This window comes from Peromyscus eremicus, chromosome 6 (genome assembly GCF_949786415.1).
Source record: "Peromyscus eremicus chromosome 6, PerEre_H2_v1, whole genome shotgun sequence".
Lineage (NCBI taxonomy): Eukaryota > Metazoa > Chordata > Mammalia > Rodentia > Cricetidae > Peromyscus > Peromyscus eremicus.
In genome coordinates, this window is record NC_081421.1 from 40,918,253 (window position 1) to 40,942,239 (window position 23,987).

Sequence of the window (23,987 nt, forward strand, 5' to 3'; positions counted from 1 at the left end):
ATTCCTCAATAAGTGACTTCCCCAAGCTTTGTCAGGTCTGAGATGAGCAAACAATAATGCAGGCGAATACAGTTTCTGACTTAACAGTGTCTTGACTTACAATTTATAATTTTATGATTGTGCAACAGCAATATACATTTGGTAGAAACTACACTTTGATTTTTTTTGTGGTCTTAGGGATGAGATCCAGGACCTTGCGCATGCTAGTCTAGTACTCCACCACTGAGCTAAACTCCAAACCTTCATACTTTGCATGTGTAATGAAATTAATCCACCGAGTCTATTTAATGAGCAAAGGAATTTATTTGAGGGTTAACTTGCAACCTCACAAAAATACAGGAGATTTATTGTAGGGTCCAGGAAAGTTGAGCTATGTTCCATGCTGATTTGCCTGATCCAAGATCTCAGCATCCAAAATTACAAGGTAGCAAAGAGAAGAGTACGTACATACATCCCAGGTCTTAAGGGTCCCCCAGGGGCATGTATCTCAAGGTCATAGGCAGGTGTAACAGTTACCTGCTACCTCAATAGGAGCAATGCTTCAGTGCATCGCTCAACCAACCATCCACTACACATGTGAATTTTGATCCTTTCCTGGGGTAGAATTTGCATTAAATAAATAAACTGTTGAGATGCTGGACAGCAGCAGGTGGGTGAACCTCTGGTCAGCCAACCACCATGCAGGAAACAGCTGATTCTATACATTAGACATCTTGCTAAGCTAGGGTATTTGGTAAATGAGGTATGTGAAATGCATTTGGCTCATGGTACTTTCAACACATGCTAGATTTACCATAACCCCTTTGTAAGTCAAGGAACATCTGTTCTTGTGAATGTCCCCGTAGAGAAGTATTCAAGCACAGAGGATTTGTAAGATCAGCAAGAAGCCCAGGCTCTAGGAAATCTTCAGGAATCAGTAGAGATGGGTCTGTTCTCATTGATGACATGAACAATTAAAAAAACCAACAAACAAAAGAATTGCTTTCACAGCACAGCACAAGCCAGCTAGCAAATTCATTAAGCAAACACTGACCTGATTTTGCTTGAAGACATAGAAGAATAGCTAATTTGTGGAATTCATTACTGAATCTGTGGCTTGTCCCATTTTAGCTCTTTGCCCAAAGCCATATTTAATGAATGGGGAAATTAAGGGACTCAGGTATAGTGTTCCTACAAAATAGTGTCATGTTTTGTCTGTATCTTTACAGGGCCAGCAGCAACCCGACCCACCTCTGGCAACAGTGACTTTGACCAAATTATACTCAGTTCCTAAATGATCTGAGACTTCCCCCATCACACAAAACAGCCAGCCATTCCTCATGGTTTTCCTTTCTTGGGCTCCCATCTAAAAGTTCTTTGACCCCTTCAAAGTTCTCACCATACCACACAAATAAATAGTCAACAGTGTGCTGTCACTCATATCTGCTTTCTCATTTGCTGCAACAGAAAATGGCTCCAGTAACTGAACTTGTGCTGAGCATTCTTGGCCATTTACCTCACACTCTGAGCCAGTTCCAATAACATTCTCAAATGTTTGCTTGTTCTCTGGGAACATCATTTCTGCCACGTTCAAAGGAACACTTTTATAAACATGTTGTCTGTGAAAAGGTTTTGACGCCCAGGCAATTATTTTCACTTAATACAGAGCTGCATTTCACAGAATCTCACTTATCCCATTCAAAACCAAACATTGGCCATTTCCTCCGACGATTAAGTTTTTCAAAGACCATCATTTCTGTGTACCTGTCATGGCTGGTTTTATTCTGGTTCCTTAGGGTGGGATTTTTCTCCATTAGCATTCTTTGTTTGGAATATTCTTTGGGGAAAAATGTCTATGCCTATTCTTTTTCTTAAAATACTCAATTCTGTTTTTCTGTTTCTTAAATGTACAAGTTCACAATCCTCTTATTTTGGCTGTAAGAAAAATAGCAATAAACATATGGTACAAACCAGTAACCATTTTATTTCAATGTTAAGAATACATCAGGAAGCAGGGAGGGGGGGGATGCTTTGCTAACTGGCACAGAATTTCACAAAAGCGCTCTCCTCCGACCAATTTGGGGCATGCCTACCTAGAAAGGACATTGACCCTTTGTTGTCAATGTTTGCCAAAAATCCAAAATTTTTCAAAATAATTTTGTAAGTGTTTGAATGTCATTCCGAATTTCTGGAAATACCAAGATGGTCAGCTCCATTCTAGTGCAGCAGAGAGAGCCTGCAAGCTGAGCGTCCGCTGTGGGCTGCCCATCTGCAACCTCCGGAGATAGCCGGCACACTCATAAGATGATTTGTACACTCCTTTGTTTCTGTCTCTGAGAACAAAGAAAAAAGTGTTATCAACATATGTCTATGGACGTCCCACTAATTTAGAGATAGTCTAATTCAGCACTGTGATCCACTGAAGAGGACAATCTTCTCAAAGCCAAACATGTTTGTGGAAGCTTGGGTATCTCACTTAGTGTTGGCTAATGTGATATTTCTCAGCTGTATATAAACGTGGATATTAAAAATAGCCCTTTGAGACTGTCAAATGATTCAAGAAAAATTTCTTAGTATACTACCTGGCATCTAAAAGGTGTGCTGTGGTGGTAGCTATGACTGACAGTGAAATGCTGACTATAAGTTGCCAGCAGCATTTCTTTCATGTCCTGTAAGTACTGACCACGCCTGTGCTCTGACTGCTTCTACCCTTGCCCAGATCTCCCTCTTTTGCCCTCATGTTTCACCCTGGACCTGATGGTGCAGACACAGCTCATCAACACACTCACCTTCTCCACCTTCTTGATTTCCCAAGCTCTTTTCTGTGTCTGAAATACCTACCTGCCTCTTCTCCAATCCCTTTCTCCTCCTGTAAGACTCAATCACAGTGTCGCCTTCTCTAGGAAGTCCTCCATGAGTGTTTTCTCCTCCGGCCCAGCAGAGTACTCTCCGCTATTCTGTCTTGTGTTTGCCTCAGTCAGAGCATTTATCAAGATCACCGCTAACCATGAGCTAAAGATGGGAACTGTATCATTCACCTCACTGTCCTTGGTACATGAGGGCGATGTCTCTGTCTGATGCACTTATGGCTCCCCAAAAAAATGGATAAGGAAGGGACTGACTGAAGAGGCTTGCTGGAGCCTAGCACGGCATGTGCCTGTTCAGAGTCTTGCTTTACACATGCTGCTGGCGATGCCTCCGAAGATCCCTTTGCCTTCCTTGTCCTTGTCCTGGCTCCTGCCTCTACCTTCACCCCAAACCAACAGGAATTCCCCAGAGCAGGCCACACAGAGAAGGTACATTAAGTGTCACCACCCAGGTCTTGTAAACAGGTCCTGGCAGAATGTCTGAGAAAGTCCTCTTGAATGGTAACAGAAAATTCAAAACAGAGTCTGCAAAGAAGACAAGAAGCATAAGTCAAGGCCTGGCTCACTCTGGCTGTGCACACTTTCTTGTGCTCACTTTCAGAATAGGTCTTTTAGCTGTGGAAGAGTAAAAATAGGTGTGTAGCCGAAGTGAACTCCATAGCACTGGCTTCCTGTGCATCTGTCCTATAGCAGAAGCAAAGTTCAGGTAGGGCAGAGATGCCTGACACAAGCGTCCATGGGGGCTTGAAGAGGCACCCTTCCCCAAAGGGACAACGACCCTTCCTGGAGTATTAGGAAGGGGGGAAAGGCTAGACTAAAGAGTGCATGGGCCCTCAACCAGGCACTACCTAGATGTGAACTGCCTGCTCTGATATAAAAGTCTCCTCTTATTATGTACAATATCAGAAAAATGGCTACAAATATTTATTCTCTTCCAGGAACATGGGTGACATTTGGAGGTCAAATTTCAGATGAGGTAAGTCACTTTCAGCTTCTACAATTCTGATGAAGAAAATGTGTGGTAGGGGTAGTCTTCCCTTCTTTAACATTTTTTTCTGGGATTTTTATTTTAGTGTGTGTGTGTGTGTGTGTGTGTGTGTGTAAGAGAGACACACAGACAGACTGTACTGCCCAGTCATTAGGTAAAAGCTAGCCTGAAATCAGATCTTGGGTGAGGTGACTCCCACCAAGTACAGTTTTAGGGAGCAGGCAGCAGAAGACCTTTTGATGGCAGCATTCCCAGTAGCTTTGGAAGCAAGTCCTTCCTCCCTACAGGAGGACATGGGTGCACATCAGGAGGCCTCTGACTGGCATCAGGTAGGGAAGTATAGCTGTAGGTGCACAGAGGTATATTCACAGGGAGTACAGCAGAGGACACAGACTGTTAGGCACCAAGGAAGCAACAAGTTAGAAGGGAACTAAGTTCCCAGCCGGGGTCTCCAGCCTACCTGTGACCTGCTACCGCCTGATGCACTGTGTGGAAGGAAAAAGACAAGGATGGCTGGCCTTGTGAGCAGAGGGGCCAACTGCGAGCCAACGCCCACACTGAACGGTTCAATCCCTCCTGTTCTCTAGGGGTAAAATTACAAGCCTAGAGCAACAAATTCACCTCCCTGATCATTCAGCTTTCTCTCAGACGTCCAGGTGCTCTCAGCTTAAAGCAGGTACAAATGACCATACCATAATATGCTGGGTGCTGTAATCATCAAGACAACCCCAGGAGGGTGTGAAGACCCTATCCCTGAAGATTTCAACAACACATTGGATAGGTACTTGGCAGGGATATCAACCAACTTAGTAACTCTATAGCACGCCTTTCAAATAAAAACCAAGATATATGTTACTCATATGAGTAGTCATTTCTTAAAAATAATTTTTAAGAAAGCACATTTAGCATCCAAACAGCACTGAATTTGGGGATTTATTCTATGTTTTTCATCTGCGATACAGTTGAAATAGCTTTAATAGCAGGTAACACCTAACCCTGCTCACATTAATTTAGCCAAGAAGAGAGCATTCATTTTTACTTTTAAGCTATAAGAAGAGAATCATTCTTTCAGCCCCATAAAGCCCTCTGCATCAACTTCCCCTTCAGGTAGAAAGGATGAAATAAATGCAGGAATATTTAAGACTCACAAAGAACAGGATAAGAGTTGTGTTTCTAGAAATTTTGTGAAGAAGGAAAAGGTATTCCCAGAATTCTCTGCAATATCTCATTAGTGTGAAGATCTCAACAAGATTTTTCCTGGCCACGTGGCATATAGGCCGTTAGGCCTTTGTTGAGGAAGTGATGTCAGCTTCTCCTGTTGCCTCCAGGCTCCACGGGGGAGGAGGATATCCCTTCATAGAATCCCCTTCAGTTTTCAGATAAGAAACTGAAATCCGCAAAGGCCAAATGATTTGCCCAAGTTTATTTGTATAGTAAGAGGACATTCATGGACTGTGTTCTCGTCCCATCACTGTGACAAAGGACCTCAAGCATTTGAATTTTAGGGAGCAAAGGCTTAATTTTCCTAAAAGTTTCAGAGTTTTCAATCCATATTCTTTATCTCTGTTGACTTTGATCCTGTAGTAAGCCAGTCTGTCATGGCTGAGTGTTCACACACACACCAGTGCACACCAGGAAGAACACAGAGACAGAATCCCAGTGACTTAACTTCCTACCACTAGGAAGACTTAATTCAGTGTTTTTCCCAATGTTCCACATGAGGTCTTCAGATCCTGCGCTTGGGAAATGTTCCTACTATTAGTCACTCCAAGTGTTCATCCAGAATTCTCCATTTCAAAATTCCTCTGTAGATAAGATATCATTGTTACATTTCCCAATAAGAATCCATCAATACTCCATATGACATGACATAATAATTTTTACTGCAAGCACAGTCATTTCTAAAACACAGGACAATCAGAAGGAGGAAACTGTATTTGCCCTACTTTTCAGCTCCGCTTAAGGATGACATTTTAGTAACAGTAGGTTAAAAGCAGCAACCACTTTCGTGTGGGTAATGCAAAGGCTGTGCACACTAGCCTATCCACGGTCGTGAGAGGCTAATTTTCAGAACACCAGAAACACAGTCTATCTTGGAAACGCTGATGAAGCGATGTTAGTCCACCATCAAAGAACATAATGGAAAATCAATTGTAATTATCCGTGAGGTGGGAAATTGCTCAAACTTCTAATAAATTAATCAGCAAAGCCAAGATAGGCCCCTCCATGGCTGCTTACCATTGTGCTATGACAGCCATACCTCAGGCTGATGGTTACAGGTAGCCATCTACTCTCCTGCCACACTTCTCAGGTGCACTGAGAAGCACAAGTGGAACAGGGAGCTCTGAGTTGTTCAGCCTGAGCAGAGAGGAGCCGTTCCCTGGTGAGTCAGGGGCCTGCTCCCTCCCCTGTGTTGACTCAGCAGCAGCTCCAAGATGATGCCTATTGTTCCACTGAACTGCGGGTGCCAGGAGCTTCACAACAGTCATGATGGTCTGATTCATCAGCACAGTTGGCTGGGCCTGGAGGAAAGTCACAAGCTTTTAGGTCAGGAGTCATCCAACTGCCAGAAACTATTGGCTTGCAGGAAGGAGTTGAGAGATGGAGTCGGCGTTGATACAAATGACCCTCTTTGTCAGCAAGATTACATGTCACTGAGGGTGTTATCAAACAAGGTTTTCCCAGCAGGGTGGGAAACACATATCTGAACACCACAGTGCTTGGAGAATGACCAACAACTGCCTCCCCCACTGTGCCCCCCTACACACACACACACACACACACACACACACACACACACACACACACATTCACAAGTGGACTTAAGGCCTACTTTGTCTGAGGGTAGAAGGACCACATGCCTTGTGCTTGAATCGTCTTTCTTTTGTCACTCACTACAGCTGAGAAAAATGAGAAGTGGTAATGGGATCTCAGAATGGAAGGCAGATAACAGATCTAACATTGCTTCCCAGCTAGGAAGACAATGCCAGCCTTTCTGACTAACCTTTGCCTCCTCTTGCAGGTTGCTGAACGATTGATGACGATTGCCTATGAAAGTGGAGTGAATCTCTTCGACACTGCCGAGGTCTATGCCGCTGGGAAGTAAGTCAGAACCAGTTTCTGCCCCTCACCTGGCATCCATGGAACCAAGAGGATGTGCCCACACACTGATGTGGCATTGGGGATGAGGGGGTGCTTCTCTTGTGCATATCTCAGGAGGTGTGCTCTTCCTCAGCCCTCCCCATCACTAGAATTGGGAGTGTTGAATCCTGGGATCCTCTTGGTCTACCCAAACAATTCCTGTAAGAAAAATGGGCTGAAGGGAGGCAAACACAAGAGAAACATGCCAGAGGAAATGATGGTGGAGACGGAGAGGTGTTAGCTAATTATTTGACCTTCTGTCCCTGTGCTCATATTTATGAAAGTTGTGATTCCCAGATGATGGCAAGATACCAACAACTTTCACAAGAGGACATTTCAGAGCCTGCTCTGAAGGCAGCAGGCTGCAGAGAGACCTCACTTCTGTTGAGGAGTGACTTCTAGTGACTTCCTTGGGACCTGAGTGTTGAGTTGGCACTCTAAACATGGCTTGCTAAAGTAGAACACACAGCTGATGCTCTGTTGGGCCAGGTCACTAAGTACATGCCACACAACATAACTAGCATATTTTAGAACAGGTAGGGAGCCCTGGTCTCCTGGAATAAATGTGGATGTCTGGCTTCCATCAGCAAAGGAAGCAGACATCCTTGCTGATCTCTCGGGGAAATATGGAGTATGGTCACAGCAGGCCTGCTACCCCTTCCTCAGGAAAGATACAGTTGAGCTGAGGCTTGCCCCGTCCACCCCAGATGAACTAAGAGCATTTTTCTTACTTGGTTTCCTCTTTTTCAAGGGCCTGTATATGCTTGAGGACCAACAGAGGACTTGGGCATCCACATCCCTATTGTTTATGAGTCCAAGAAAAGAAAGAGAAGTTGTAAAGCCTTGCTTCTTTTTTACATGCCCTCTTATCTGGGGTTTCTTTGGTTGAATCTTTCTCAGCACCAAACAGACTAAAGCAGAGAAAGGAAACATACTGAGTCTGCTAGAGACCTGATCGCAACTTCTATTGTGAGGGATAGTCATTTGAACCATTATTGGTTGATGGCCACTGTGGAATTGAGATAGGGTCTCACTATGTAAGGTTGTATACAATGATAGCCAAACAAGAAGAAATGAAAAAGACTCCAGTACCATCGAATGTCTGTCCATTTGGAGCATGCTCCATAACTAGGCTGCATCATGATTTCTTGAAGGCTACACCCTCTAATAAAAACAACATTTGTTTACATAAAACAATAGTTAGCAAAGGCATCCATATCTGGCTCACTGACGAACAAAGTACTAACTGCATTAACCTCTCCACTGCAGTCTCCAGCAGCTCCACTGCTTCTCACGCCCAGGGTCTCACTGGGAGGGATAGAGGAGGACATTTTACTTTCCTCAATCTTGGCAAATCTGCCTGGGGAAGTGGAAGGGGAGAGAATATTAAGATATCTTCAGCACACCTTTCCACAACCCAGCCTTAGGGACAGGAAGGGTATTTTGTAGTGTCTCCTTATATCTTAGTCCTATGGCAAATGTTACTCAGTCCTAGGACGTTTTCATATGGACCACTGTAATGGTTGGACTTGGGGAACATTTGAATGCACATATAGATTCTTTTTTTCCAAGATCCCCTGGAAACCAAAGTTTTCTGTCTCAACAGTCCGAGGTCTCTTGTCCTCTGGACACAACTAAATTGCTCCATCGCAATTAGATGGAAAAACCTTGACTCTCGTTGAAAACTACAAAGTAGGATATTTTTATGTGGGACCAAGCTGCCAGATGACTCCTCTGTTTCTTATGTCAGGACCACAGGCGGTCTCCTGCCAGCACCAGCATTTGGCAGGTGCTTCTGGAACGCCTGGGAGCAGGATTCTGCCGGCACAAGCAGAAACAGTGGAGACCGTGCTACCAGCTGAGAGAGCTTCTATTTTGGGGTTCTGCAGGCACTGAGAGTTCAAAAACGCGATGGCTCTGGTGCTGGCTTGACTCTTGCTTTTCTGAGACACTGCATTCTAAGACATTGTCTTCTCCCCCTTCAGGGCTGAGGTGATTCTCGGGAACATCATCAAGAAGAAAGGCTGGAGGTACCACATCTACTGTACCTGCTTGTTTGCCTTTTTAAGGACTTAGTGATCTGCACCAGAAAAGCAAAAATAAACTCATATGGTACTAGAACAAAAGGCTATCCAAAAAAGTAACCAACATTTGGTTAAAAATAATAATAATAATAATCTCCAGTGGTTTGGAAATAAATGCCAGGGAGTTCATTACTTGTACTTCAAAAATTACATAGCCGTTGACTACAGTGAGTCATGATGTGGTCAGGCAGAGAAGAGGGAATGCTTATGAGATATTTGTGCATAAAAGAAAGGGGCATTTTCATAGCTTTGACGGCACTTGTAATTAGCGAAGAAAGCAAGCTGCAGGAAACTATCTGGACACATAGATTTATGTTCACCATTCATTTTGTTAACAGCTCTCTGTACAAAAAAAAAATGATGAAACAAAAGGCCCTTAGGATAATTGCCGAAAGCTGTTTCATCCTAATACAGTTGCCAACATCTGTCCTGGGTGCTTAGAGCTCTACTTTCTGAGTATTCAGAGAAGTATCTGCTATCCTTTGGGGCGCCAAGAAATTCAAGGAGTGTGTTCACCCATCCCTTCCACCAACTCTGTACACAGAGCAAGTGGTGATAAGGGTTGCATGACATTTGGAATGTCATGCCACACAGCAAAGCAAGACCAACAACAAGGTGAAGACTGAGCCGGGCGGTGGTGGCGCACGCCTTTAATCCCAGCACTCGGGAGGCAGAGCCTGGTGGATCTCTGTGAGTTCGAGGCCAGCCTGGGCTACCAAGTGAGTTCCAGGAAAGGCGCAAAGCTACACAGAGAAACACTGTCTCAAAAAACCAAAAGAAAAAAAAAAAAAAAAAAAAGGTGAAGACTGCCCTGTGCATGAGGAATGAGAAGCAGTGGTTTTCCCTTGGCAAGCATTGATTCATCCTCCTTAATTGCAGAATCTATCGTACATACTTGTGGAAAACAGATTAGTATGAATATTTCACAAGCCACCTTTCAGCCTTGCAAATAACAGCTCAAGCTAGTATTATGCTATGAAAACTGTATATGGTTGACATTTGCCTCCAGGAAGAGACTGGAGAGAAGATAAACCATGCCATCCTAGCATGGAGCCTATAAAAGCTGTTCAATTAGCTGGCTTCTTGTCCTTGAGCTGTCACTTGCTAGCAGCGTTGTCCAGAGAAAGTGATTTCACTTCTTGAAGCCTTGATTTCCCTAACTGTAAAATGGCTGCTGAGGTGCCACGCTCATTGAGCGAGAGGAAAGCAAAGCCTTAGGAGACTGTGCTGTCTGCCGTCTTGCACTCACACTATCGTTCTCCACCACCCAGAACAGTCACTCGGAGAGCCTCTAGGACTCAGCGATAATTTGCCAGGCTTCGGTCTAATCTTGCCACTTGAGCATAACTGCTAGCATGCACACCTACGTGAGGCAGATAGTTTTGTAGAGAGTCTAACTTCAGTATTTGGAGGAGAATGTGCAGCTTTAGCATAATATTTGCTCTGAATAATCAAAAGGGCTTATGTTTATTTTTTAACAATATTCCAAACAGCCTTTTTATTTTTGAAGATGGAAAGCTTAGGAGACCTGGCGCCCCTGTGCACATTGTTATTATCATTGGTAGCAGAAGGCTGATGTGTTAATGTGAGAAGTACAGAGCCCTTTTGGAGTATGTAATCCCCAGGACCTTATATCCACAGACCTTCCATTTCTGTAACTCAAATTACTTTTCAGGGAATTAACTTGGAGGGATGGAGAGGTCGACATTTTCAACAAATTTTTCATTTTGCCACTAAGTTGTCAGAATTGCCCCATCATTCCCCACTGGCCACCATTAATCATGGAGGCTTTGTATGCCCAAGAGCTTTAAGGCATTGACTCTGCAGCTGACAGAATTATAAATGCCTTGTATTTCAAATAATCCCAAAGTTTGAATCTCAAAATATTTTATTCTAAACCAAAGCGCACTGAGCCCTCGCTGCCTCACAGGTTTAAATTGTATCCCCGTGGTTCTCAAAGGACAGTTCTTCATGACCACAACACTAGAGCATTTGCTGCCCTTGAATGGGGCTTTTGAGTAGCTAATCAGTTTGCTGACATGATTTCCATGTTTCATCCCTTTGCAATAAAGCAGTAAGACATTTGGTAAAGGCTTTAAAACATTTACTATGAGGCTTTATTAGCTCATCATTCACGTTTCTACTCAGTCAGTCACCCCCCACTGCCCATAAGTGTGATGATTGGATAAGAGAATAACTCGGAGCCACTTGGGCCCAAGGTCCTTGGCAGAGAGGAGGCTTCCTCCCAGGAAAGGTTCACAGGCAGTCAACCTCATGCCAGATTCTAAATGAGTGTTAATTAGTGACTGCTCCTCTGAGCTACCAAAGCAACTCACCCTGTAGGTCACCTACATTCTCAGGGACCATCTCTGACCTCCAAGATCACCTCCCACCCAGTTGACACCTCCCACACCATTCACAGGCATGCTGGGCAGCCCTCCTCCTTCAGGGTCTCCTGCAAACTTCCCTTCAGTCCCTTCCAGTGTCTGACTTCAAGTCACTACTCACCAATTTCCCTCGTTCTTACATTTTGGGGCAGTGAGTTCAGAACTCTATCTCCACCTTCTTTTTTTGATGTGAAGTACTATCACAATTTCCTTCTGGTGCTATAATAATGATTCAACCCATCAACAACCCCCAGTGATCTACTATTTCTTTGTGTCTGTTTGATGTACAGGAGATCCAGCTTGGTCATCACAACCAAACTCTACTGGGGTGGAAAGTAAGTTAAACACCTTCTATTACTTTATTGTCCTATGAGATGAGAAATAACTAGTAACTTGTGCTTTTTCTTTCTTTATTTTTTAATCATCATTTTTACTAACTCATATTAAAATTGACTGGCTTATAGATTTTTCCCCTTGTGCTAGAGAAATAGCAATTAGCCTAAGACTATACTTTAGCAGAGTATTCTCAAACAAATTTAGTACATAGCAGGTAGCCACTTGTTACTAAATGACTGATGTGGATTTTTTCAGTGTCAGACTTAGAACCATTTCCAAAACAGAGTTCAAAATTCAGGAAAAGAAAATAAAGCATCACAAAAGAAAGGCTCCTCAAATCTGCCAAAACTCAAAGACTTCCCTGGACTGCAAAGATAAAAGTATCCTCTTGGCCTCCGTGTTGAGGTCTCTGATCATTTCTGCAGAGGGTTCTGAGAGTGCTGATCAAAAAGAAGGTCGCGTTGGGGAAAGACAGGTACTCTCCTGTGTCACTCACCGGCAGGACAAATGAAAGAGAAGCTCTCTCGGTGTTGTTGGATGCGGAACAAATCCCCAGGCTGAGCTGGCTTCTGATGAACCAGCCCGTTAGTGTTTGAACTGGTGCTTACATTATTCAGCAAGAACCAGAGAGCTGGCTGTTCTTACCAAACATGTAAGAACACAGCAAGCTAGTCCTTATACCAGAGCAATGGTTGGCCTGAGTATCCCGTAGAAATCTCAGAGATGCTGGGACCCTAACAACAATAGCAATGAAGCAGAAACGAGCAAAGCCTTATTAACCACCCTGAAATAGGTAGGGAGAAACAGAAAAGTATGTTTCTTTTTTGTTATTGTTGTTGACGTCAGTTTGTATTTTAAAACAGAAGGCCCAGCCTAGTTCCTTAGGAAGATCCTAATCACAATGTGTATGTGCACACACACACACACACACACACACACACACACACACACGTTCATACTGTTATGATCCTTGAGCTTGTTAATGATATGAAGACATAAAGATGTAATTTAGATTTTCATTCCAATTGTCCTCTTTTTAGATAATACAGTACCTTATAAGAAAGACAGGTTCCCATTTTCTGTAATTTGACTCATGGTCTCCTCAATTCCCGATTCCTCTGTTTGCAACGGTACATGAAACTGTGCTTGAGGGTGAAAATAATCCATGAGACCAGCTGTAAGAGCCACTATGTAGCAGCTACACACAATATTAACTGATGTAAAAGCCTCGGAGCAGAGACATTAAACAGGTGAATGGTGGCATGCATGTTTGGAGAAGCTGTCCAAAGTATGATGTTGAAGGAATACTCATCAGTACTTAAGACTCAGCCACCACATCCTTTCTGCTTGCCCAGACTTTAGGGTTTTTCTGGAGTAACAGAAGCTCTGTCATTAAAGGTTTCGTGTCCCCTTGGATGCTAATTTAAGGAAAGTTTGTTGCATCTTTTTTTTTATCATTGTTAAATTATTTCATTGTCAAAAGATGCTTTTAAATTTTCTTTTGCAAAAATTTAATATCAGTGGTGTGCCCACCATAGAGTGAACCAATGAACTTTTTCAAGACATAAAAGCTTAGCAGTGCAGACGAAGGAAAGATGCTGGGCCCTCACTGGGACACTTCCCGGACATTCCATTGCTGCTTTGTATCGTGGAGATCCTGCAGCCCTGGGTCTTCCCAAGTACACCCCCCTCCCAGGTTCTCCATAAAATCACAGGTGTTTGTTGGAGTGGGCCAACACATAACCCTGGTTCTGGGCCTGGGTTGTTGCAGGGTTGATCAGCCCGCCAGCACTTCCCTGTGTTCACCACCAGGGTGCGTTCTCCATCATTGCCCTGCCTAGTTCACCCCTTGAAGCAATGAGCAAGGGGCGGAGCCAGTTCTCCTGCTTTCATGTCCTCAGCGTAGGTTCTGACACCTGCTCTGCCCTGTTGCCCAGGCGAGGTACAGGGGCCACTCTCCTGAGTGCTGCAGTGGTGAGGGGCAGGGACAGCTCTCCTGCTCTTATGACCTCATGGCCAGTTCTTCCACCTGCCTCAGGCGTTGATGGGGACGAGGGAGCCACTCTTCTCAGCCCATGCAGCCCCATGACAGATGAGTAATGGGGGCAGCTCTCCCGTGCACTGGAACTGGCTCACCCACACCTTAGCCAATAGGGTCAGCTCTACTGTGCTGACCAGGCTAGGTGCAGGGTCCACTTTCCCGAGTTCTGCAGCTGGTAAGGGGGAAGGTCAGCTCCCTCATGCACCACAGGTGGCAGGGTCAGTTGGGGTAGCAGAGACCTCAAACCAGACCAGTGATCCTTCACAATGAATGCCTGCATGTAAAAATGTATGGATAAAGGGGTTTAGTGTGTGGCTCACTGTGTCACACTGCAGCTTCCATGATGAGATTTTTCCCTTTCTTCCTTTTTCCTCCATTTTAAATTTTATTAAATTTAAATTTTGTTTATTTATTTATTTATTCATTTTTGGTGGAGAGAGATGGGTGATATCGGGAGGCATGATGTGAAAGACACAAAGAATAAATAAACAGAAAGCTAAAAAAGAAAAAAGAATGACTATTAATCCTGCATTTTGAAACAGATTTTTGAGAAACTAGAACAGCGTTCTCCAGCCAAAGTCATCTACCTCTTTTTTGTTGCAGAGCTGAAACAGAAAGGGGGTTGTCGAGAAAACACATCATCGAAGGTGCGTGCTGATGCTTCCGTGTTATGTTAGTTTGTGGGCTCCTGTTTCAAGTGAGGTACTAGTAAAACAGGTTTGAAATACACTGGAAAGGGAAAATTTTCTTTATGAAAAGAGTGACCATCCACCAGGTTTCTCCAGGGAGTGGAACTCAGGGAGCACAGAGATGTTGGAAGAATTTACCCATTCGGGAAAGGCGAACTATCTGGAGCTCTGCTGGTGTCCAGCCCCCGCTGCCATAGCGATGCCCACGTAGGACTGAAGAGCCTCACTGAGCTGTGATATTCACAACCACAAAAGAGTACCCAGGATAGCTGTGTAACTCCTTGGTTCTGAGAACAATTACAGAGTTACCTGACAGTCACTATAACCAATGTTAAAACATTTCCATCAACCCCAAAATAACTTTGTACACATTAGGAGTCACCTACCAAGGCTAGTGGAGTTGCTCAGTGGTCGGGGCACTTACTGATCTTACAGAGGACCAGAGTTTGAGTGTTAGCACCCACATTGAGTGGCTCATGACCGCCTGTGACTGCAGCTCCAGAGGATCCAGCACCACCTTCTGGCTTCTGCAGGCATCTACACACGTATGGCATACATTCACACACATAAAAGTAAAAATAAAAATAAATAAATCTTTAGAAAGAAAAACAGAAGTCACTCACCATGTCAATCTTACCAGCCTTTTCCACAGCCCCAAGAAACTACTAGCTTATCTTTTTTCTCTAAACACTTGGCCCTTCTGCAGCTCCATATAAATATGATCACATGTTTGATGGTATTTTGTAACTGGCTTCTTTTACTAGACACAATGTTCACCCACACTACAGCATACATCAGTACTTCACTTTTCTCTTTTTTTCCCAAATAATATTCCACTACATGGGTAGGCTATACTTTAATTATCCTTGTATCAGTTAATGTACATTTGGATTATTCTCATTTTGGAACTATTATGGATAATTATGTAAATATTCCTGTTTTGATTTGGTCACATGTTAACACTACTATACTTTTTAAAAACTCTCTGTGTTGCCTAGCAGTGGTGGCACACGCCTTTAATCTCAGCATTCAGGAGGCAGAGGTAGGTGAATTTCTGTGAGTTTGAGGCCAGCCTGGTCTACAGAGTGAATTCCAGGACAGCCAGAGCTACACAAAGAAACTTTATTTAAAAAAAAAAAACTGGGTGTATGTGGTGTGTGTGTGTGTGTGTGTGTGTGTGTGTGAGAGAGAGAGAGAGAGAGAGAGAGAGAGAGAGAGAGAGAGAGAGAGAGAGAGAGAGAGAGAGAGAGAGAGAGAGAGAGAGAGAGAGAGAGAGAGAGAATAGTTTTCTACCCCTAGATAAATTAACAGTGCCATTGTTTTCCTCATAGTACGTAAAATTTTATATAGATTAGCCATAAACAGGAAATAAAACAGTTTGCAAAAGCCATTATGTAGTGGGGTACAGCTAGTTTATTTCATTGTAAGGACTGAGTTTTGAATGTTTATTTCTTTCTTGCTTGCCTATATAGAAAAGATTTTACACTTGTGCATTTTGCTATAGTGGGAGAGGGATCTCAAAGGTGCTTTCATATGCTTTCAATATCTTTATAGAAGTTCATGAACAAATTCATAGAAAATCTAAGATTTTTTTACCCATACCTGGTAGTATATGCTTGTAATCCCAAATACTAAGGAAACTGAGTCAGGAGGATCACTAGTTCAAGCCCTGCTTGGTCTATAGTACGAGTGAGGGCCAGCTTGGGAAACTTGGTGAGACCCTGTGTCAAACATAAAATACAAGAAGAGATGGGCATGTAGCTCAGAGGTACAGTGCTTGGCTAGCAAGTGCAAGGCCTGGGTTCAGTCCTAGTAAAACACACACATACATGATCCAAGATTTTTATATGTTTGTTTTTATGATTAATTATTAAGGAAGAGAAGTTCTCCTTCTTTAGAAATAATTTCATTCATGAAATCCCAACATTATCAAAACTTAAAAAAATAAAAATAAAGCCACACACACACACACACACACACACACACACACACACACGCCCCATTTCATTCTTTCCTCCATTTTGACAGTCTGGTGCACATCCTTCACAACCTTCTCTTCCGTTGCACTAATTTGCTTATCTGGCTATCTGTATACCCACATAAATGAGTGCATCTGTCAACCCTCATTGGAGGAGTTTTTTTTTTTTCAACTAGATGGTAATTAGTACAGAGACCTACAACCGGTCAGTGTGCAGAGAATAAGAGATAATGGCATGCTCAGCTCTCAGTGAGACATCTCTATCATACCCCCTCCTCCCAAGGCTCAGGGATCGGTGAGGAAGAGAGGATGGAGAGATTTTAAGAGCCAGAAGTAGTAAACACCTGCAGCGAAACATATGCTGGACATGGCAGGGCCTTTGCACACATGAACCTGCAGTGGCTGTGACTGTATGCACAAGACTTGCATGATATCAAGTCAGCCCCAAATCCTGGCACCGATGGGGGAGGGGCTCATGAAGTCCCACCCCTAGCTGAGAAGCTACTTGCAATTGATGATTGCGAGGGTAGGGAGAGTCTGTTTTCAAGGATGCAGTCCCAGGAAGGGTACCTGTGCTCCAGTTGATGGTCCTAGTCTCAAGCACATACAGATGGCACCAAGTAAATTTCAATGGGTTTTTAAAAAGAGCACGTGAAGTTGGAAGGGGAAAGTTGGGGGATAGGGAAAGAATCAGAGGGGAAGGATATGAAGGCAGATGTGATTAAAACACATTATACACATATTTGAATATGAAAATATAAAATAGTTGAGTCAATTTGTAGATATTAACATAGACTTTGTTTTTTTCTCGACTAAAATATATTTTACACACAACTTACTGGTTATTTCCAATTTTCAATATGACAAAGAATTATATATTGATCATCTTTCTGTAAATGGGGTATATTCTAAGAGCATTTTTAAGTCAAAGAATAAGGCATATTTTAACATAAATGTTTTCTTAGAAGAACACATGTCAAATGAGGTGATTTTACTTACTTACTCATTTATTAGTGAGCCCAAACTTCTTTGTGTAACTTTATGCCTTCTGTGCTCTTTCTGAGAATTAGCTTTTGTGTCTTTAAGCTATTTTTCTTTGGAGTTGCTGGGTTTGGTGTTCTCAGTCTCAGGAGCTCTTTGTTATCTGCCATTTACTCTTTTGTTTCTCTGTGTTGCAAGTATTTCCCGGGGTGAGGTGGGTGTCTCAGCTTGAGCTTTTTCTCTCCACACCAGCCCAATCTAAAAGATAATGGATAATGTCAGGATTATTTCTTCCAGGTGGAAGTTGGAGATCATGGTTGAGATATGAATATTCATATTACTGTAGTAGAAAAAGGTAGTTCTGATATTCAATTATTTAATTTTAATTTTATTTTGTTACATTGTGTTTTATTGGGTACAGGGAGGAGTGGAATGCCAAGTCTCCAATGTGGAGGTCAGAGGACAATCTTCAGGAGTTAGTTCTAACCTTCCATGGTTGCTGTCCCAGTGAGCATACTTGGGCCATTAGTCTCGGCAGTAGGAGTCTCATCAGCCCTCAGTTACTTAATTTCTACTTTAAAAGGGGACTCTTGAAAGTCTCTCTCTCTCTCTCTCTCTCTCTCTCTCTCTCTCTCTCTCTCTCTCTCTCTCATATACACACACTTTTAACTGTAATGTTTATTATATCATTTCATTGTTTCTAAAATATTTATCTAAGGTTTATATTTCTCACTTCTTGATTTTTATTTATGTGCACCTGAGCTGCACATTTAAATTCCAGCTATTACATATGAATCGAGAAACTACAAGTTACTTAAACCTCTGTCTCCTTGACTATAACACAGATTACAAGTATTCCTACATTATAGGATTACAATATGGGGAGTGAAACTCATTAATTCACGTGAAGCATAATGCCCATCATATAATGAACACAGTGTCATTTTGTCAAGATAATCAGCATTATCATATAAGCACAACTGCTTTATAAAGGACACTCTGTCCTGAGACTGTGACATACTGGGGATGCCATGATGAATGGCCACCCCCTACCCTAGAGAAAGCTTCCAACTTTCTCTTCTAAACACAGTCCCTGCTGAGTCTTAGTATACAATCGGATACTAAAGTCAAGCCCAGCCTGCCCCTCCCAACCACCACCATGCCTGCTCATGCATGGCCCAGTGTGTGTGTCTTCTATCATGGGGCTTGTCAATACCAACAATCCAGGTGCTCAGGAAGTCCAGCTGGCCAAGAAGGGCAGTGTGCTACTCCAAAAGATCTTTTTTTTAAATATAATTGGTTAGGGAAGAAGATTTAGAAAATGGTTCACACTGGAATCTACAAAAAAAAAAATTATAAAATCAAAGAGAAAAGGAATGGAGAAACTCTTTATTGAATCTCTGTTATTTTAAGACGTAAGTGTATGTGTGTGTGATTTCAGAATTTTCTTTTTTCAATAGATTTTCTTCAAGGCCTCATGCAACTTAATAGGAATACCTTAAATTTCTACTTTCCTTAGTTAAGGAGTTCTCATAGGATGGCAAACAAGTTCAGCAGAAATCTACGGCAACCCAGATTCTGACTTTCATGCAAACATTGAGAGTTTTGAGATTGGGATCACTTGTTATGTTTTTGTTGGTGCTCTTTTGAAGTTCATAGTTTCAACCAAAGACAAGGGCTAATGAGTAGCAGAGTTACCCCCATAGGACATTTGTATGCAAACTGAAATTAGAGAATTAAATGAATTCTGCAGAGGAGGACCGCCATGAGATTCTTAAACCAAAAATACAGTTTGAAGAGGTTTATAGATAATTATACTTGGATTTTATTGGCACATTCCCTATGAGAAAGGTGACCTTATTAAACATTGGTGATTCATATGCACATTAAATCCAAGGAGCAACATTTGAAAATAAGACAAAGCTGGCTGACCTTGGACACCTGAGTTATTTTACAGAGTATGAAATGAGTTTGGCTTGTGTATAATGTAGGGTTTTTTAAAAAAAAAAAAAAAAGTATGAAAAGCCTTCTCTATGAGACAGTCTTTGACTTAGGCCCAGTTAGTCTGATTTCCTTCTTTTTTTACAAGGAGAAAGAAGACATTTTGCTAAGAGGTTTATTATATCCCTTCTGAATCCCAAGGTCTTTGGGGATCTACAATCCTCTATACTCATTGTTTCATAGCTGCTTTACTAAGACCCAAACTGTGCCTTGAGAATCTGACAGATCAAATTCTTTGAGGGCTTCTCATGAAGGAATAGGAACAGCTTGATAAGTCACTGTCTTGACCAGTGTTCTGTTGCTGTAACGAGACGCCATGATCACAGTAACTCATAAAATAAGCTTTTGGGGGCTGGAGGGATGGCCCAGTGGTTAAGAGTTCTTCCAGAGGATGCAGGTTCAATTTCCATCACCCACACTGCAGCTCACAAATGTCTGTGACTCCAATTCCAGGGGGATCGGATACCCTCACACAGACATACATGCAGGAAAAACATCAATGCTCATAAAATAAAATAAGCATTTAACTAGGGCTTGCTTATAGTTTCAGAAGTTTAATCCATTATCATCATGGTGAGAAGCATGGTGAGCATGGAGGCAGACATGGCTCTAAAGAAGTAGCTGAGAGTTCTGTATCCAGATCCATGGGCAATAGGAAGAGAGAGAGAGACTGGGCCTGGCATGAGATCTGGAAACCTCAAAGCCCACCTCCAATGACACACTTTCTCCAACAAGGGCACACTTCCTCCAAATAGTGTCCCTCCCCAGTGTCCAAGCATTCAAATCTATGAGCTTTTGAGGGCGATTCTTATTCAAACCACCACAGTCACATTATCAGAACAAGTCCATTCCTCATAAGATTTTACAGTCAAAAGCTGTGCCAAATCACAAGCCACGGCTCCTGGCTCAGCAGAAGAGAATAGGTGGCAGAATCTCAGCTTGAATCTTTCTGGTGAGGGCCAAATATGAAAACCCACCCCCTCCTTTAAAAGGAAGACTAGCCATGATTTTAAAGACTATCGATGATTTCTCAGTTAAAGAATACATTTTCTGAGCAAAGGGAGTCATCACAGTGTTCCTTTCTCATAGACCATGTTCATGAACACTTACGCCCACTCATGACAACCAAGTTTCACAATGGAATATGAAGCCACATGTGATTTGAATAGAGTAGGTGCCTTTAATAAAAGAAGCAGGTGACTGAGAGGACTCCACAGACGAAACTAGAAGCTATATAGAAAAATCATGTGACGTTTTCCCAAGCTAGATCGGAAAGTAAGAACATGATAGATTTGATTAAGTGGTGTACTTAAATAGAACCCTTGCAGACTTGACTCTAGACACTAATTTGCTATTGATACATGGGTAAAGCAGCAACACTGGGCAGCTGATGCACTTATAACCATGCTCCTCTGTTTAAAGTGTGCAATAAACTCATTGTTTTAGAAACCTGCACAAAAATATTAGTTCTAAGATGAGCATGGTAGTGCACACCTTTAATCTCAGCACTAGGGAGGCGTATCTCTGAGTTCAAGGCTAAGGCTAATCTGGTCTACAAGGCAAGTTCCAGGACAGACAGAGCTACACAGAGAAATTCTGTCTGGGAAAACAAAAAGCAATAAATTAAGATTAAAAAGCCTTGAGAGAATGGCTCAGTGATTAAAAGCACTGGTTGTTCTTTCTGAGGTTCCAAGTTCAATTCTTGGTACCCACATAGCAGCTCTGTAACTTGTAGATTCATGTGATCCGGAGTGCAAATATAATTGCAGACAAAATACTCATACACATAAACAAATACATCTTTAAAAAAATAAGAAAAACCAAAATTAATTAATTAATAAATCTAAACAATATCAGAACCTAGAAGAAAAATAGATCTATTTTTTTGTGGTCATTTGAAAGTATATAATTTGTTACAATGTGGACTTCTGAAAAGCTTCTGCCAGTTAACTTCTAGGTACCACTTCTAGAATGCAGAACATGTCTCTGCTCCTTCAGGACTCACTTCCCAGGATCCTTAGTGCCTCTGCAAGTGCATTCACTGCAACTGTGTCTTTAGCTTGTTATTAGCTGCCCACATACTCCGGTGGTGGAGCCAGGATTAAAGTACCTTTGCATGTCTATTTAAACTTAAAATAATAATATCTGGTTCCAAGTCAGTGCTCAATAAAACATTTGCTAAATGAAGGTTTATTTTAGCAAATCCCTAAATAGATCTTAAGGAGACATTTGTGGAGCACCTCTTTGTAGTGCTGTGATTTACCTATTCCTCCAAGACTACAGCATAAAAGCAGGAAAAGGCTGTATGTCCTGACTTGGTTTCCAGTCACATGAAAGATCAAGAATGGAAGACTGGGTAAGCTAGGAACAGTGCACTCCTAAAACCCTAACCTCAGCATTCATGAGGCTAAGTCAGGAGAACCAAGACCTCTAAAGAAGGCTGGGCTACTTAGGCAGGCAAGGAGGAAGAAGGGGAGGGGGGAGGAGGAAAAGGAGGGTGAGAGGGAAAGAGAGAATTCCAGATGGGAGAGGAAGAAGGAGAGAGAAGGAAGGGAAAAAGAGAGGAAGGAAGGAGGGAGGAGGGACCACCTGGCACAGTTTCCTCTTTGGACGGATTAGGAAACAAGAAGTTCAGCGAGTCTGAGACACTGCTCACCATTAATACCACCTCACATCAATACTCAGCCCCTCTCCAGCTCTATGATTTACCTTCTTTAAATAAAGAGTGGCCCACCCAGCTGCCAAGCACTCCCTGTGTGTGGTAAGAGCCTCTCAGACCCTCAGCCTAGTTATAACCACCTGGCTTAGGCCGTAAATCTAGGAGTCATTGTTGCTTTGTGTAGCCAGCATACCCTGTATCCATAACAATGTCCAGTCCAATTATTTCTATGTACACAACTTGTTCTGAATTTGAACATGTCTAGCCAGCTTAGTCTGAGCTTGATCTGTGGCATTCATCTCTTTCAGTCTTGTTTCTATGGGATCTACTCAACAGGCAAAGCCATCAGTTCAGTATGAAAATCTGACTGCATTGGGCCTGCCTCATCTCTTGCTCACAACTTCCCACCATTCCTGCATCCCTTGCCAGTGTTTCAAAGTGCCACAAAGAATAAAATTCCAAACACGTACCATGAGTTACAAAATATGCAGAAGACTTTCAGAGTGACCCTTATTGGAGATACAATGGCCCACATGTCAGAGTGGGACCATTAACTTGACCCAGCACTCAGTTCTTCATGCATTCAAATGAACACATTTATATCTCTGCCAAAACAGCAAAACATGGTACTTTCAGAGAAATAATTGAGGGGTAAAGAATGACCAAATGTTGACTAAATACGGGGAGGTGGACCTGTTGTGTCATTGCTGTGGATAGACATTATAACTGAACAATGAACATAGGCCTATGGATGCCCTCAGTGGACACATTTGGCTCCTTGGGGTTGAAGACTGTATCTGTATATTTTTATAGTCCTAGAATCTGGGGATCTCATTTTGGGGATCAAATGGAGATTTTCCAGGTGAAATGATAAATGAGCATACATGTTCTGCAGTGGTGCCAAGTCTCTCTGGCTTCTCCTCTTCTTACCCACACTAATGAGGCCCAATGAGGGTGAGGGGCATCTCAGAAAGGAGGACACTTGTTTTCCAGGGCTGGGCATGGACCAACGTAATGGGCATGGACCAAAGTAATGGGCATAGACCACAGTAATGCCTCCGCTTCCCTTCAGCCAAGGGGTTCCGAGACATTTTTGGCATTTAGTCTTTAACCCTCCCTCTGACATGACTACTAGAGTGTTATACTACATTATATTTACTACAGTGTAATTACCACATCACATTTTTGTCCAACACCTCAGACAGCGTTCTCTAGAACTGCAGTGGCAGTTCGTAAGATGGTAAGTTTGTTAGCCCAGGTACAGGTTGCAGAACTAAGTCACAAAAACAATTGTTTTAATCACCAAGAATGATTTCAAACCTTATTTGTTTGGTTTCCTGTGTCTTATGTTCTGTCTATATACTATTTTTCCCAAAATTGGTTTATATCATGGTACTTTAAAAGGTGGATTTCCTTTCAAGCTGCTCCTTGAGTAAGTTGGTGCTATCCGCACCATGAAAGAGTTATTTGACCATCTGCCCTGACCTCCTCATCAAAGCTTTTAACAGGAGCCACTGCAGACCACCCTTTCTCAATGAATAAAAAATATTTCCGGGTCTCTATTCCAGCATTCCATTTGTCTGTGTGAAAAGTAATTGTGGCTATCCAATAAACTAGTTTGAAAATCAAACTTAAATGAGCCAAATTTAAATTTATAAGAGCCTCATTTAACAGGCAATTAATTTTATGCTTATAATAAAAAGAGAAAACCTTCCATCTTCCTGAGGGATTAAAGAGGCTGATAAGGGACTGCCGCGCCTCTTGGGAATGAGATAAAACAGTTCCCTGAATGTTGCCCTCCTTTTGGCTGCATGATATTATATATAATATATTCTATTTTGGGGAAGTATTAATAT

General features: G+C 42.4%; 1 protein-coding gene and 1 long non-coding RNA gene across 4 annotated transcripts in view; one reads left to right on the forward strand and one right to left on the reverse strand.

Moving 5' to 3' along the window:
• Kcnab1 (potassium voltage-gated channel subfamily A regulatory beta subunit 1) overlaps positions 1-23,987 on the forward strand; it is a 242,741-nt gene that overhangs the window by 161,449 nt on the left and 57,305 nt on the right. Inside the window, exons 3-7 of the mRNA XM_059265427.1 lie at positions 3,785-3,822; positions 6,857-6,936; positions 8,961-9,005; positions 11,737-11,781; positions 14,427-14,470. Coding sequence (XP_059121410.1) covers positions 3,785-3,822; positions 6,857-6,936; positions 8,961-9,005; positions 11,737-11,781; positions 14,427-14,470 — 252 coding nt within the window. The remainder of the gene's footprint in view (positions 1-3,784; positions 3,823-6,856; positions 6,937-8,960; positions 9,006-11,736; positions 11,782-14,426; positions 14,471-23,987) is intronic.
• The window catches only part of LOC131913065 (uncharacterized), a 61,223-nt gene continuing 41,502 nt past the window's right edge, over positions 4,267-23,987 (reverse strand). For 2 of the 3 annotated variants that reach the window (XR_009379806.1, XR_009379808.1), the window contains one exon: positions 17,477-17,729. This is a non-coding gene — a long non-coding RNA (uncharacterized LOC131913065). Of the gene's footprint in view, positions 9,056-17,476; positions 17,730-23,987 lie in introns of those variants that run through there. The other variant, XR_009379807.1, reaches the window with a different exon arrangement.